The following is a 14529-nucleotide window of genomic DNA, read 5'->3' as shown; positions in this document are numbered from 1 at the left end:
ACAGCAATAATGGATTGAAAACCAAGAGTACTAATGTATTTTTGATCTATATTTGTCATATGTAATTTGTTCCATGTATTTTAGACTCACGTGCTAGCAGGGCATTATGGCCCCTGTAGTTAATGGGGTTATGAAACTTTACTACAGTGCTCTTTGAACTGTTTGGAGGATGCTGCTGTTTGCAGCAGAACTGGCAAGTCTCAGTTATCACTCATCCCTAATTCAGGGTGGTGTTTTGGTTTTGGAGGTTCTTTTTTTGGGAACAGTTTAAAGAAAAAAAAAAAAGAGAGAAATATGCTTCCTCTCCTGGAGAACTTGGCGGTGGCTGAAATTGGATCTTGCAAAATACTAAGTATTTCTTGTGAAATGCTGAGTGTCCTTGACTCACATAAAGTTATCACTTCAGAAAGTAAGTATTACTGTACCATTAGACCCTCTATCAAGAGGTTATTCACTGTATCAAGATTTGCTGATAGTTCCTGCCTGGGCGTTTGAATACAGTTCAAGTTAAGCCATATAGATCCACAGCAAGTATGTTAACTTTTTTCCCAAAGCCTGAACCACTTTTGGTTTGTGAATTTAATTTATATAAGCCATTCTTCTTATTTAAATTTCACCAAGCTGTAAGAATTTGTGCCTAACTTCCATTTTGGGTTTTTAAATCCAAGTTTGTATGCAATATTCAGTATTAAAAGATAAATATAATATCACAGTTTCTTTCAGCAGACAAAGTCACTGATAAACAAACTGGTGAGGGTGTCTGTTCAGGATCTAAGCTGAAATACAAGCTTGGCTGTAAAGGTTTTCTTTTAGAGACTTCTGCTTCTCCCTTTATAATTTGTGATCTATATCATTTTATAAGTATAATAAACCCAAGAGGAGGCCTAGCTGTTTCCTTGGCCCATAATATATGTAACATCTACGCTCCTTGTCCCAACCTGAGCGATTATTTCAGTAATCCTCTGGCTCCTCTGTTTATCCTTCCTTCTTGGCTGCTGCAATTAGCTTGGCATGGCTGAGTCTGGTTAAAATAACCTCTTGCCATTTGACCTTTTTCTTCAGGACTTCTTGACGGATTTGGTGATGTCCGAGGTAGATCGTTGTGGGGAGCATGATGTCTTGATCTTCAGGGAGAACACACTTGCTACCAAAGCTATTGAGGAATACCTGAAGTTGGTAGGACAGAAGTATCTTCACGATGCACTAGGTAAGAAAGTGCCTGTCTGTCACCTGCTTGCATTGCGAGGGCTAACCCTGACCTGTCTGCTCTGTGACTGAAGCACCTAATGTGGGATGGGAAGGAACTGCCTCAGCACTCAGCCCGGCTGTCATAGTATACAGAGAGCAAAATATCTGCTGCCTTACTCTTGATGCCCTTCATCCACACAGAGGAAGATGCTCTTTGGTGCCTGCAGGAGTAGCACCCAAGGAAAGGCAAACTTGATTTGATATCTCTTGAGTCCCTCTTTAAAGTTTGTATCACCACATTGTGTTTTTCTGGGTAACCTTTTGTGCCTCTAGATGTGATGAAGAGTTATAATACTGCAGTTGATTTGTGGGCAACAGTGATTGTTCCATCTGATGTACGAACAGGCTTAAAAAAGGGATTTTGACAGAGTTTAACAGTGGAAATTGAGACTGATACCTTGTGTTGTGGTGTCAGGAGTGAATCTGGTATCGTATGCAATACAATTAGGTGGAGTTTCAGAAAGGGTTAAGAATGTGAAGCATGTATTTCACTAGTCTCCTTTTATGCTAAAGAAGCTTCTGCACTTGCTTTAGGCTGAAGTGCCACCACCTAGGGGGTTAGATATTCTCTGGGTATTTGGTTGACAACCAAAGTTCTCATCCACAGGTGTGTGTTGCTGGGGTGTCTCGGGTCAGTCTCTTTCAGTCACTGTTGTAGCTAACAGCAAACGTTAGCTACGGTGTTAACAAGTGCTAAGCATGAGGTGCCTACCCTAGCGCTCAGGTTAAGCGCAGGTAGTACATGAAAATTCCTTTCCAGGTGCTTCAGCTGTAGATATTGGTAATGCTGGCACATTCCAGAGAAACCCTTGGACTTGCTCAGCCCTTACTTTTTTCACAAACAATTAATTCGTAAACATTTGTGTTAACCTTTTAAACTGGTACCTCGCCCCAACAAAAATCCGTAGACAAACATGGCCAGAGGTAGTGAGGCTGCAGGGCTACTGAGCAGCACAGGGCAGGAGATCAAGATGCCATGGGAGCCTCCTGCCTGTGTTTATCCAAAGTGCTCTTTATTCTCTGCCTCATTAAAACTGCCTGGCTGACCTGTGATGTCCTACTCTATTCCCCTCATGGGGTCTTAATGTCCACAGTTACGTGCCAGGGTGGATTCTGCTAATTGTATTACTGTCCCCTCTCCACCAAAAGGTTCTGCTCTATTCATAAGCCACTGCCTTGGGAATTACTGTCCACACAACTAATATTGCAATAAAGAGGGCCAAAAACATGCATGCTCTCATCCAAAGACACTCACAGCCTCGCTGCAGTTAGCTTTTACCAACTCCACACAATCTTTGTTATCCACAATTGCACAATAAGCCACCCCATCCCCCTGTTGTTTCTTGGGTAAAGAAAGCTTTGGAAATTGATACAAGAGAAACAAGATCAGGCCAAAGCCCAGTCCCACACCACATCCTTTCACAAACAACAAAAAAAAAAAGCAGCTTGCTTTCCCAGCAGTCTCGCTTGTCCTCAGCAATCCCAGACGCTGGCAAGTCATCAAGGAGATAGTTGGCTAAATTAGTGCTTCAAGGGTCAGTATAGTCAGGTCTGTGATTATAAGCATTTTGGCCATTTTTTAAGTGTAATGAGCCTCTTCTGGTAGTCTTATTCTCATGGGTGGAACCACTGAGCATAAGTCACAGTCCTAGGCGCTCGCCTGGTATGGAGAAATGAGCAGTGTATTACTTTGTGCTGTGCTTTTCAGCAGACTGAACGATCAGCTGTGGGACCAGTATATTACATTTGACTGCAAGCCCCTTAATGTGCAGTAATTATATAAAAATATTTTAAAATTAATGACTTTTAATACATCATTTAGAGCTGAGCGATAAGATTGTGAATCATAGACATGAGAGATGGGAAATCCCCCTAAGGTCATCCATCTGTAGCTCAGGACAAGGTTGCTTGTGACAATATACCCATCTAATTCTTTGTCAAGTTCTAAATGTCACTCTGCTCAGATGCCATGTTCTTTGAAAGGATTAACAACATTACACTTGGTGTTAGCTGTTTAATACATCTAGAAGAGCATCTTAGTATATGATTAAGGCAGGGTCTCGTGGACACAACGAGTAAGTTTCAGATGTGTTTAAGGGAAAAAAAAAATGTTATCCAGTAAACAACAGTTAAAACAGAATTGGCTCAACAGAAGTGATGCCGAGAGTTTTGCAAATAAGTGATCTAGATGCCCTCAGCAGAAATTTTTTGGACCCCAACAACAACAACAAAAAAGCTTAAGAAAATGTGCTGCCTGCTTTGCTTGCAAGAACACTGCTGACTTGAGATTTGGGGAAGGGGGTTGGGAGGTGTTTAAGGGGTTTTATGAAAACAAAGACAAAAAAACCAAAACCCTTTTGCACAAACAAGCCTTGTGGTGTTAGCTCGGAGCCAGCAAGATCATCTGAGGAGATGAACTTAAAAGACATTGAATCATTAAATGAATGAATGAATAAAGAGTTTTTCCTAATGAACAACAACAGTTTAAAAATCACTTGGTGTGCTAGCATATATAGGAGAAAAACTAGTAAGTAGTTCATTCCAGTATGTCAAACAAAGGAAACTTTTATCTGGTTTTGTGTGTGTCCAGTTCCTGTTGTGATGCCCTAAGAGAAGGACGACAGAAATGCAAAGGATTTTGAAATAAGCAGGCTATAAAAATGTCATAAGGTGTTGATAGGTTGAGAAAATCAGCACTATCTGCTAGCACGCAGGTATTACTCTTATTCAAGAGCAAGGTGACACTTTTTAAAATAAATGGTAAATTTAGAAATAATAAAAATAAATAGCATTGTCAAGTGCATTTCCTGGGGAAATTATGAAGACAAATAGCACAGCTTCATTTCTAAGACTGTGGATAATTTTATAGTTGATAATGCAGTTTGAATATAAAGTCAAATCCTGTTCTTTAGGCTGTAAGTGAAGTGTCTGCAGGGTTTATAAGCAAAGCCATCCTGTTATTGCACCTGTATTCGGGGGCAGCGAGGGCATGGGAGGCTGAAGCATCAGAGCAGCAGCCAGCTGATGTGGTACAGCAAGTGCTCTGTTCTGAAAGAGCTGGGAGGAGTCGTGTCCCCAACATCTGGTGTCTGGAGGCTGTATTGCAGACACAGGGAGCAGAAGAGGCAGTTGCCAAGGAAAGACAGGAGCAGGATTTAAAGGTGTGTCAAGGAGACTTTTCATGTAACTACCCTGGTTTGTCATCCTCTTCCCTTTGTCCAGGGGAGTTTATCAAGGCTCTGTATGAGTCAGATGAGAACTGTGAAGTGGATCCCAGCAAATGTTCATCCAGTGAATTAACAGATCATCAGAGCAACCTGAAAATGTGTTGTGAACTGGCCTTCTGCAAGATTATCAATTCTTACTGGTGAGGCATCTTCCCTCCCCTTCTCCCTCATTAGGTCATTTGCTTAGAAGGTGCCCATTCCTCCTCTGAAGATGAGAAAACAGCAGTTGTACAGGGAAGTAGCACAGACCCATCTGTCTTCTGAGACTGCCTGCGTTTCCTTTGCTCACTACCTTCCTATGTGTGACACCATATTGCAGGTGGAGCTTGCGCCCAAATTGAGGGGTTCCATTCCCACACACCATACCTGTCAGGAGCTTCTGCTGAAATTCTCTGCCAAGGGAACACATACGGAGCTGTGGCTGAGTAAAGTGAGAAGATAACAGCTTAGCTTGAAATTGGAATAAAAAGCTGAAAGTTTTGATGTCTATAGGAAACTTTCAGACCCTTTAGATCTGTAGAATTGAACAGGGAGGAAATTGGCAGAGAAATTTCTATTAATCTCTGTTTCTGAGTAGTAGTGAAAGTCGAAGGGCCTTTCTGCTTCAGGATGAAGCACATGGGAGACATTGAGAGAGTTTAACAAGCTGTCTAAGAATTCCAGTTATGGAGATGAGTTCAGTTTGGTTCAGTTTGTTTTTAATATTCTAACACCCTGTTTGCTCCAGGGTAGTGATGGATAAGTAGTTCTTAGCTCACAAATCAGCATGTCTGAAAATGACTTCGCTTAACATATGTGAACAAGGGATGCTTTAAAGACTACTTAAGTATCACCAGATTAAATGGGGACCTAAGAATAGGTGCCTAATGACATTTTCTAGCCTAGAGAGAGAAAAGAAAAAAAAAAAAAGTCAATTATGTTTTCTCATGGATAATTATTTCAGGTGATTGGTCACCAGTTCAACTTGTTGCATCTCATGGCCCATGTGATTTTATTTCCTGGTTTATTGTTTTTCAGCGTGTTCCCTCGTGAGCTGAAGGAGGTATTTGCATCTTGGAAGCAGCAGTGCCTGAGCAGGGGCAAGCAGGACATCAGTGAACGCCTGATCAGTGCCTCCCTCTTCCTCCGCTTCCTGTGCCCCGCTATCATGTCCCCCAGCCTCTTTAGCCTCATGCAGGAGTATCCTGACGACCGGACATCTCGCACGCTCACACTAATTGCTAAAGTCATTCAGAATCTCGCCAATTTTGCTAAGTAGGTGGTGACAATAAAACTGAGATCTGTGCCTCTAGGAGTGCAAGTCACTGCAGGTTACTATGGAGCAAGGACAGCCCTGCTTGGTAGTCATGTTTGCAGGCAGCTGATTCTGATTCTCTGTCAAATTGCAGGCAGCTTTAGAAAAGGAGGAAACTTCTCACTTATATGTGAACGCTGTTCCCCTTCAGACACCTTAGTGTTGAGCTAGATAAATCCTCCTTTTCACATGCAGATTTGGGCTGCAGTAGAGGGGACGCAGCATAAAACCAAGAAGAGCCATGCATTAGCATGTCAGTGTGTATGCTGTTTCAAAAGAAAAAAAGCCTGTTCCCACCAAGGATCATGATTTTCCTCCTTTCTCCAGAATTCCGAGCTGGATGATACAAAGGGTATGGCATGTCTCTTACAGAGGAGGAGATGCAGGGAAGGGGAGAGGAGAAAGGGTGTCTGTGGGAGGGAGCAGGGAGAGATGTGTTGAGCCCTTGATCGTAATATGAACAGTGAATTACTAGTATTTAAAGAAGTCCAAGAAAACAGTGAATCTCTTAAATTGTCCAATTTGTTTTTCTCCCAGGCCAAATCTTCAGAAAGGCAGGTCTAAAGTTAAGCATTTAAGTAATTGTCTGTAAGCACTTGTACTCTGTATTTTGTGTGGAGGTTATTGACTGGGTTTCCCCCCCGCCCCCCCGCTTTCTTGCAGGTTTGGTAATAAGGAAGAGTATATGGCCTTCATGAATGACTTTTTGGAACACGAGTGGGGAGGAATGAAGCGTTTTCTCCTGGAGATCTCTAACCCAGATACCATCTCAAACATGCCTGGATTTGAGGGCTACATCGACCTGGGCAGAGAGCTCTCAGTTTTGCATTCCCTCTTATGGGAGGTTGTGTCCCAACTTGATAAGGTAAAGCAGGATGGAGGCCCGGGAGGGTGAATCCGGCGATTGTATCGTAGCAACAGTAAACACCAGGAAACATCAAGGGAGCAGCTGAAGCCTGCTTTGGGAAGAACTTATTCAACATCTTTTGAGAGGAATGTTTGATAGTGGTATTTCACAACTGTTCTTTCCATGATTTCATATCAAGGCCTGAAGCAGGGCATGTGAAGTGGTTGGGCTTCAGCAGTAGCGCAAACACTTCGCAGAGCCTCGAGTAAGGCTGGGTGTTCAGTGGTGGAGAGGGCAGCGCTTAAAAGTAGACCTGGAATTCCCTGAGCGGCCTGTCCTTTCTCATAAGTGAGCTGGAAAAAAGGGAGGGTGTTTGGACAAAAAATGAAAATGTCGCAGTGCCTTTTCTGGTGCTAATGGAGGAGCTTTGCTGCACACCAGGCCCTACCCTGCCCAGATCTGACAAAGTAATGTGTTGGCCAGGCAGAACTGTTCTCATTAAAAGCCTGATCCAAAGCCTGCTGAGATGTTCTCACTTCTGTGCTCTTTGGATTAGTGTTTAGTATACAAGAGGATGCCACGTTAAAACCTGGATCCACTCTGGTTTATCCTGTAACAAAAGCGAGATGCTTTCTGCCGTGTATTGTGCTGGGGTTGTACGTGTTGTCCAGGTTCTGTTCTGCTGATCCCAGTAGACATCACCAACAATAAGCATCGCTTCCATTTAGCTATAGAAGGAGAAGAGCAGAAGCTTGCTCTTCCTTAGCTATGTGGCTTTGCAGGATCCAAAATCATTAAAACCTTGATAGCAAAGGTAGTTGATAAGACCCAGAAAAGCTGAGCTGTGAGTCACTACTTTTTTTGCAAGGGCTTGGAACTGTTCCATATTTCAACTTTTAGAGGTACATTATTTTATCCATATTCCATTTATATTATTCTTTCTTTTGAAACTGTAGAGGTGAGGTGAATTGCAATGCACTCTTAATATTTTTATTGCATTAAGGCCTGCCAAAATAGTTATTTGTTGGGTATCTATTTTCTCACAGTACATTATTTAAAACAGAAAACAAAAAAACTGAGCTTGTTGCATCAGAGTAAATTGAAATGTCCTTGACTCAAAAAGGCAATATATATTAATCTTAGTTAATCTTAGTTTGATAACAATTTATGATCTTGTTTTTCCGTTTCCCTCATACGTGCACAGAGTGTACATTCAAAATGTCACAGGCAGCAAAGTCAGCTATAAAGACAGTTCAGCAGCCTCAGGAACACAGGCAAAGTGAGCACTCAAAAGACAGAATCCTCCATTTCTATAAATCAGGGTAAACCCACCAGTGCAGGGAACACTGCCGTGTCCTTCCAAGCTGGTCAGGCGTCAGGTCAAGACAAACCCAGCTCCAGTCTTTAGAACTGCAAATGGATCTCTGGACCTGGTGTTAGTTACTGTGAGCTGCTCTCTGAATGTAATGGTGGTAAATGTCCTGGGCGGTGAGGAGAGGGAGCAGCCAGACCTGGATAAAGTGTCAAAGCAGATCTGCTTTGCCCTTTCTGTAGGTTAGATGCATGGATCTATCCTAACAGGCCCTTGGGAGCTGGTATAGTGCTTTGCTAAAAAGAGAATTAAGGGGTAAAGTTACATGCAGTACTGCTTTACTGTAGGTAATGACTGGGAAGTGATGAGAGAAGTCACCTCAGAGATTTTAATAGACACAGAAGAAGCGCTGTACGAAAGCCTCTGTAAAGAGACCTTTCTCTGGAGCAAACTGCCTGAATACCTGCTTACAGGAAAAATAAGGATATCTTTGAAAAGAGCATTGTCTTTTTGTAGCAGAGTTTTACTTCCTTATAAACCTCCAGCACTTCCACCTCCTTCCAGCAGTCCCAAGAGCCTGAAGATGCCCTGTAGATGGTATAACCAGAAGTGACCCGAAGTGGGGGGAAAGATAAAGAGCCTGAACAAGCAGCCTTCCTTGTTGGAAGGTCAGCTGCTCTTATCCTAGGCCTGGCCAACACTGAGCTGACATGTAGTTGAACAAGAAGCTACACATTTAATCCCAGGCTGATGTGATAATGTTGGGATGAGGATCCTTGATGTTTTCGTGCAGTTATTTTTCACGTTTAGGTAGGGAAGAATGCCTTAATTTTTGATAACAGGGTGCTACAGAAGATGGCATCAGTGTAGGATGCCAAAAGCGAAAGGCTTATGAAATGAAACCCTTCCCTTTCCCCAACTCCCTCAACCCTTGCGATTCTCTCATGATCCCCCTGAATGCCGCATCCCCTTGTCTGTTGGCATGCATTTCCTTTACCACGTGACACCCTTTGCCTGGAAAGTTCCCCTCACTATAGCTGAATCTGTAGTCTGTGAATGCCCTTTAATGAGTAGATACTGTAGTTTTCACTTTGACCTCACCCACCCTGAACTTGGTTTGCTTTGCATGATAGTTTTGCATTGGAATGGCAATAGTTTTGTTTTATTGAGCATGATTTTTATTTTTGGGGGTCAATCCTAATTTCTTTTCTATTTCCTTTTCTTTCCTCAATGTCTGCTGCACCCCGTTTCGTCTCCTCCATCCATCTCGTCGCCGTGGTTACGCTGCTCCGTAACACTGCATTACGGTCCTGGCACACCCGCACACAACCACCCACCCTCCTTCCTTCCACCTCCACCCCTCCGCCTCTGTGCATCGTTATCAAAAAACTGGCGGATGTCGCGGTGCTTGTTGTCCAATTAGGGTGAAAATTCCTTCCTACAGGCGACCGTGGCAAAACTGGGACCCCTTCCTCGTATTCTTGCTGATATCACCAAATCAATGACCAACCCTACGCCGATACAGCAGCAGCTGAGGCGTTTCACTGAGCACAGCTCTAGTCCAAACGTCAGTGGCAGTCTCTCCTCAGGGCTTCAGAAGATATTTGAGGACCCCACTGATGGGTATGTAACAGCCAGAGCTCAAGGGAAGATGTGGGATAAGGGGGTTGTTAAGCCTGGTGAGAGTTGAGTGCTTCGTCACCTGAACTGGCTGCCCAGAGCGGCTGTCGGAGCGGGGAGCTTGTCACGGGCAATACACGGTCCCAGTTAAGAGGGTGCACAAGGTGGCACTGGAGATGGGAAACTTTTGACTTACCCAGGATTCAAACACATCTCTGGGAGTCAGTGACTTCAGCTGCTAAAAACCAGTTTTGCAATTTACTGCCAGTGTGAGCGTCCGGATGCACAGTCAGCCAGAATGTTTCCTTCTGGCAATCAGGCCGCTTATTTACTGCTAATGAAAAAGCTGGGCTGTAGGTGGAACTTGTTACCGGTGGAATAGCAAAAATAGTCCTTCCTCTGTTTAGTGCAGCATTTCTCACCCTGTAATAGCTGTTAATCTGAAGCAAAAAGCTGTGACACGACAGAGCTGCCAAAGAGCTTGGATACTGTGGTCTCAGAGTAGTTTCAGTGTTGTCGGGTACGAGGGCCAGTTTCTTCCTGTGGAAGTGTCTGCCCTCTGAGCTTACATCGAGACCTACAGGAGCCTCCACACAACTGCTGTGGATGCTCAGACCCCCACAGTACATAATGCTGGCGAAGGGTTAAATGGGATCTGAACCGTTCTGAAGCCTTGCTGGAGACAGAAGGGTTTAAGCGGGGAGGATTTGGTGGGAATGGTTTGTGTTTCACCTGTGAAAAAAATAAAGATGAAGCACTTGAATCAAACGTAATTCTCAAAGATAAGTGGTAATTAAGGAAGAGTGTGTTCTGACTTGAACACAGAGAGCTCATAAAAGGAAATCTGGTTCCTTGAAGCTTTCAATTGGAGGGGGAGGTTAAATGAGGTAGAAAGACTTCTCTGGGACAGATCTCTCAGGGTCTTGACTACTTAAAATTTAACCAAATTCCTTTCCACTCCACAGTGACTTGCATAAGCTGAAGTCTCCAACCCAGGAAAATGTAGATGGATACTTCAGGGGCAAGACCTTACTGTTGGTTCAGCAGGCATCCACCCAGAGCATGACTTACTCAGATAAGGACGAAAGGGAAAGCATCCTGCCCAATGGACGTAGCATCTCTCTCATGGACCTCCAAGATCCTCACACGGCTCACAGTGACCATGCTTCTGTTATGCACGACGTGCCTTTGCGCCTGGCCGGCAGCCAGCTCTCCATCACGCAGGTGGCAAACATCAAACAGCTGTGGGAAACGCAGAGCACGCCCCAGAGCGCTCCCCAGGTGAGAAGGCCTCTGCACCCAGCTTTGAACCAACAGGGCAGCCTCCAGCCTCTGTCCTTCCAGAACCCAGTTTACCATCTCAACAACCCAACCCCGCCGATGCCGAAGGCCTCCGTGGACTCCAGCCTGGAGAACCTGAGCACCGCCAGCTCCCGGAGCCGAAGCAACAGCGAAGACTTCAAACTTAGCGGACCCAGCAACAGCAGCATGGAGGACTTCACCAAGCGCAGCACGCAGAGCGAGGACTTCTCCCGGCGCCACACAGTGCCAGACAAGCACGTCCCCATCGCGCTGCCCCGCCAGAACAGCAGCAGCCAAGCGCAGATCCGCAAAATGGACCAAGGCGGGCTGGGCGCCAGGGCCAAGGCGCCGCAGTCCTTGCCGCACAGCGCTTCCCTGCGGAGCACCGGCAGCATGTCGGGAGTGTCGGGGGCCATGGTGACTGAACCCATTCAGAATGGGAGCCGCTCCCGGCAGCAGTCGTCCTCCTCGAGAGAGAGCCCTGTCCCAAAGGTGAGGGCAATTCAGAGGCAACAAACGCAGCAGGTAAGGAAAGCCTTTTTCCAGGCTCTTTCTGCTTTGATGTTTAGCTGATTGCTGCATCGACCTTCAAAGCTTCCTGACCTTTGAGTTGAATCAAGACTACTGGCACTTAAGCAAGTGGCCAGTAGTAGCAAGTGTGAGAAATAGTCGTGCTTGTTGCCCTGACAAGCTTGGCAAGCCTAGCTTACCTATTATTTTTGGATGCTTTTGTACTAGATTTTAAAAAAAAAAAAAAAGTTTTCCATTTACTAAGGTAGCAGCAAGCCTGCTGAAAAAAACAAAACTTGAAAAGGGCCCTGAATAAAAAAAAATAGAAACAGCTTTGTTCCAAATTGTAGTTAAGATTGCCACGTGAGACTGCATTTGCCCTGTGGTGCTAATTTAAAAGCGTAGCTACCTAAAACCAGAGATAAACAAAGATAAAATATAGAATAAACTGCTGCCAAAATAATAAACAAGTACAGTTGTCTTAAGCGTGGAGAAATCTATATTTCACCATGATGCAACAATCTATTGCTGGCCTCCAAATAAATACTCCTTTTTCATTAATCATCCCAAACTATGAATAATGCAGACACTTTCTGGAAAGGAGTGCTTATATGTACCAACTCCTAATGCACTTTATCAGTTGTTCATAGGCAACTGTAAATCAGGATTTTCCTGTCAAAAAGCCAACATTCTTTTACCTTAAAAAAAAAAAAAATATCCTGTAGTGATTTGCTGTGTATGAAAATCTTTTCCTAAATTAGTTTAATGTTAAAGAGAAAATGAGTATTTAAATGCTTGGCACTACAGCGAAGATAAAAAGTGTCTTGATCTGCAGGTCAGAGGGAAGGTGGTTGTTTTGAGAAATGTCATATTAGTGCATACAGACTTAGCAGCAGGGCAGGATGAGGCCTTTGAAGGCAACACCTGCGCTGTTCCTTGGGGTTGTTTTCTTCTGTGGTCACTGTGAAGGTAAACACGGTCATGTTTGATTTACCTTACCTAGTATAGAAGGAAATTTTTTAAGCTCCTGCTTTCCACAAGACCTTCTAGACCTGCTGCTCTGCACACAGGCACCAGCGAGGACTTTCGCTCCAGAAAGTTGCAGCCCCTGAGGCTGAGACTGCACAGTGCTGCTGGTGAAGCTACACCCGCAGGGAGCCGGGGGTTAGGATCCTCCTTGCCCTGTTGGGAGCATGGTGATGCAGGGGGGGAAGGCTTTGGGCTTGTAAGATAAAGCTGGTGAGAGAACTTAGTTGCCAGCATAAGCTCCTGCTCTGCCAAAGGTTTTACTGATATCCCTGTTGGTGTAGCTTTCTTGGCAAACTCCTCGGTGTTACAGTGGAAAGGAGGAAAATCTGGATGATGCCTGGGAACCCAGGAGCAATCAGAGCTTCAAAACTACTTTGATACCTCAGGTTCATTAAAGTACAAGGAGATCAGAAACACTGAATCACAAAGCAAAGCTTAATACGCCAAGTTAGTAATACCAAAAAAAGTAATTGCATATTGTTTGAAGTGCATATGTTTGTGTCTTCCTTTGGAGCGTGTGTCTTACATTTGGGCATAGAGGCGTTAATAAGTAAAGTATATTGACTACAACTAAGCCTAGTGTGGAGGTGCAGGAAATATTTAGGCTAGTAATAAGGATAAATTTGAAGGATAAACTCCTTTTGCAGTTCTCAGGGTCCAGTGTGAACCAGTATTGTGTGATCTTCTGAGTTTTATTGGACGGTTCTGTGCGGTGTCCTAGCCAAAATCCCCGGGGAGCTGGTGCCTTTCCTCAGGGCTTGGTACAGGAAGTGCCTACACAAATAGGCAAAGAAGGCTTTGCTTTGAAGGTGCTAGGAGAAGGAGAAAGTACAGGTGGTGTGTCTCCAGTCTTTGTGCGAACACCTTACACGGGTGGCTTCTGCCCTCTGTGTATTTACAAGAAACGTTCAGTTATCTGTTTGCAGGCTCCTGGCTCTTCTCATCTTAAATTGATTACTGCCCCCAAGTAAATCAGTTACCTTTGCTTGTTTTAGCATCAAAATGAGTGTCTCAGACTTCCCTCTTCTCCAGTTACTTTTTACCTTCAGCTTCACAGATGCCTGCGACTATGACCGGCTTCAGGGCAGTCTCCTTCCCTTCTCTTGCAGGCGATGTGCATCTACTTATTTTTCCACTCTACTTTCCGTGCTAATTGTTTCCACTGGATTCATTAGAGTACTTGCTCCTACTTTATTCAGAGAACTCAGTTTCCTTCCCCACACCCTTGAGAAATGTCTCGAAGTGTGCCAAATCGAGTGGCCAAAATTTTTGTGAGGCAAATTCCATTGCGTCCTTTTAATTGCAAATTGTGTTGTGGAATTCTGTTCTTATTTGAAAAAGAAAAAAAGAAAAGAGAAGTTGAGCATGTTCTTTCTGGGCATGTTCTTTCTAGGCATGCTTTGTGGGCGTTATAATTATTAGACTCTGTTCTCTACAAGCCCCGTTTGTTTCTGAATATAGAGCTAGGCCCTTTGTTTGCTGGGAGAGGTCACTTTTTGCCTTCCATTTCCATTTAGTAGGTAGGTGGGAACAGAAATGTCAGTGTGTTCCTCTGGAGAAGAGGCAAAGAGGGGAATTAATACATGTTCCTAGCAGGCTTTTTCTTTTTTCCCCTTTATTAGAGTATAACTCATAACCCATTAGCATGTGAAGTGCTTGCCATCCACTTGGTCTTTGTAGGCTTTCTGAGTTTGGCTGAAAATTCTGTCCTACAGCTTGCGAGGTTGTTTGGCAAGGTTTGCTGCTGCTCAGCAGTCTGTTACAAGGCCTGGTGATGTAATTTAGTCATCCTTCTGCTACCTTGGTCCTGCATTACTCCAATGAACAGTGACACTGTTCACCCATAGCTGTTCCTAATTCCTCCAGCAGTTCCTAGAGCCAAAGGGTTTACCTCAGAGAAGAGCCTGTTGGTGGCAGAGCCACGCACAGTTCGTAGTCTCCCTTGCTATGGCTGCCTGACAGCAAACACCATCAAAAAAGTGTAACTAAGGAGCTTTGCCAGCCTCTCACTGCACTTGAAAGGGGCTACTAGCCTTTCTGCTGTGAAGACGACCTTCTAGCGAAAAGGTCTCTGCCTAAATCCAGGGGTTTTTGCCTATTTCCTACTCCTTTCCTTTGCTTTTATCCCCATCCTTGCTGA

At 44.2% G+C, this 14529-nt stretch overlaps 1 protein-coding gene across 8 annotated transcripts in view; it reads left to right on the top strand.

Moving 5' to 3' along the window:
- RASAL2 (RAS protein activator like 2) overlaps positions 1-14529 on the top strand; it is a 186911-nt gene that overhangs the window by 159000 nt on the left and 13382 nt on the right. For 6 of the 8 annotated variants that reach the window (XM_074877004.1, XM_074877002.1, XM_074877006.1 and 3 more), the window contains 6 exons: positions 1063-1207; positions 4471-4615; positions 5493-5729; positions 6433-6634; positions 9352-9551; positions 10514-11375. In XM_074877004.1, coding sequence (XP_074733105.1) covers positions 1063-1207; positions 4471-4615; positions 5493-5729; positions 6433-6634; positions 9352-9551; positions 10514-11375 — 1791 coding nt within the window. The remainder of the gene's footprint in view (positions 1-1062; positions 1208-4470; positions 4616-5492; positions 5730-6432; positions 6635-9351; positions 9552-10513; positions 11376-14529) is intronic. The other 2 variants (XM_074877005.1, XM_074877001.1) reach the window with 1 other exon arrangement.

The sequence above is a fragment of the Strix uralensis genome, chromosome 8 (assembly GCF_047716275.1).
Source record: "Strix uralensis isolate ZFMK-TIS-50842 chromosome 8, bStrUra1, whole genome shotgun sequence".
Lineage (NCBI taxonomy): Eukaryota > Metazoa > Chordata > Aves > Strigiformes > Strigidae > Strix > Strix uralensis.
The sequence above is the reverse complement of the archived record's forward strand: the minus strand, read 5'-3'. Positions and strand labels throughout refer to the sequence as shown.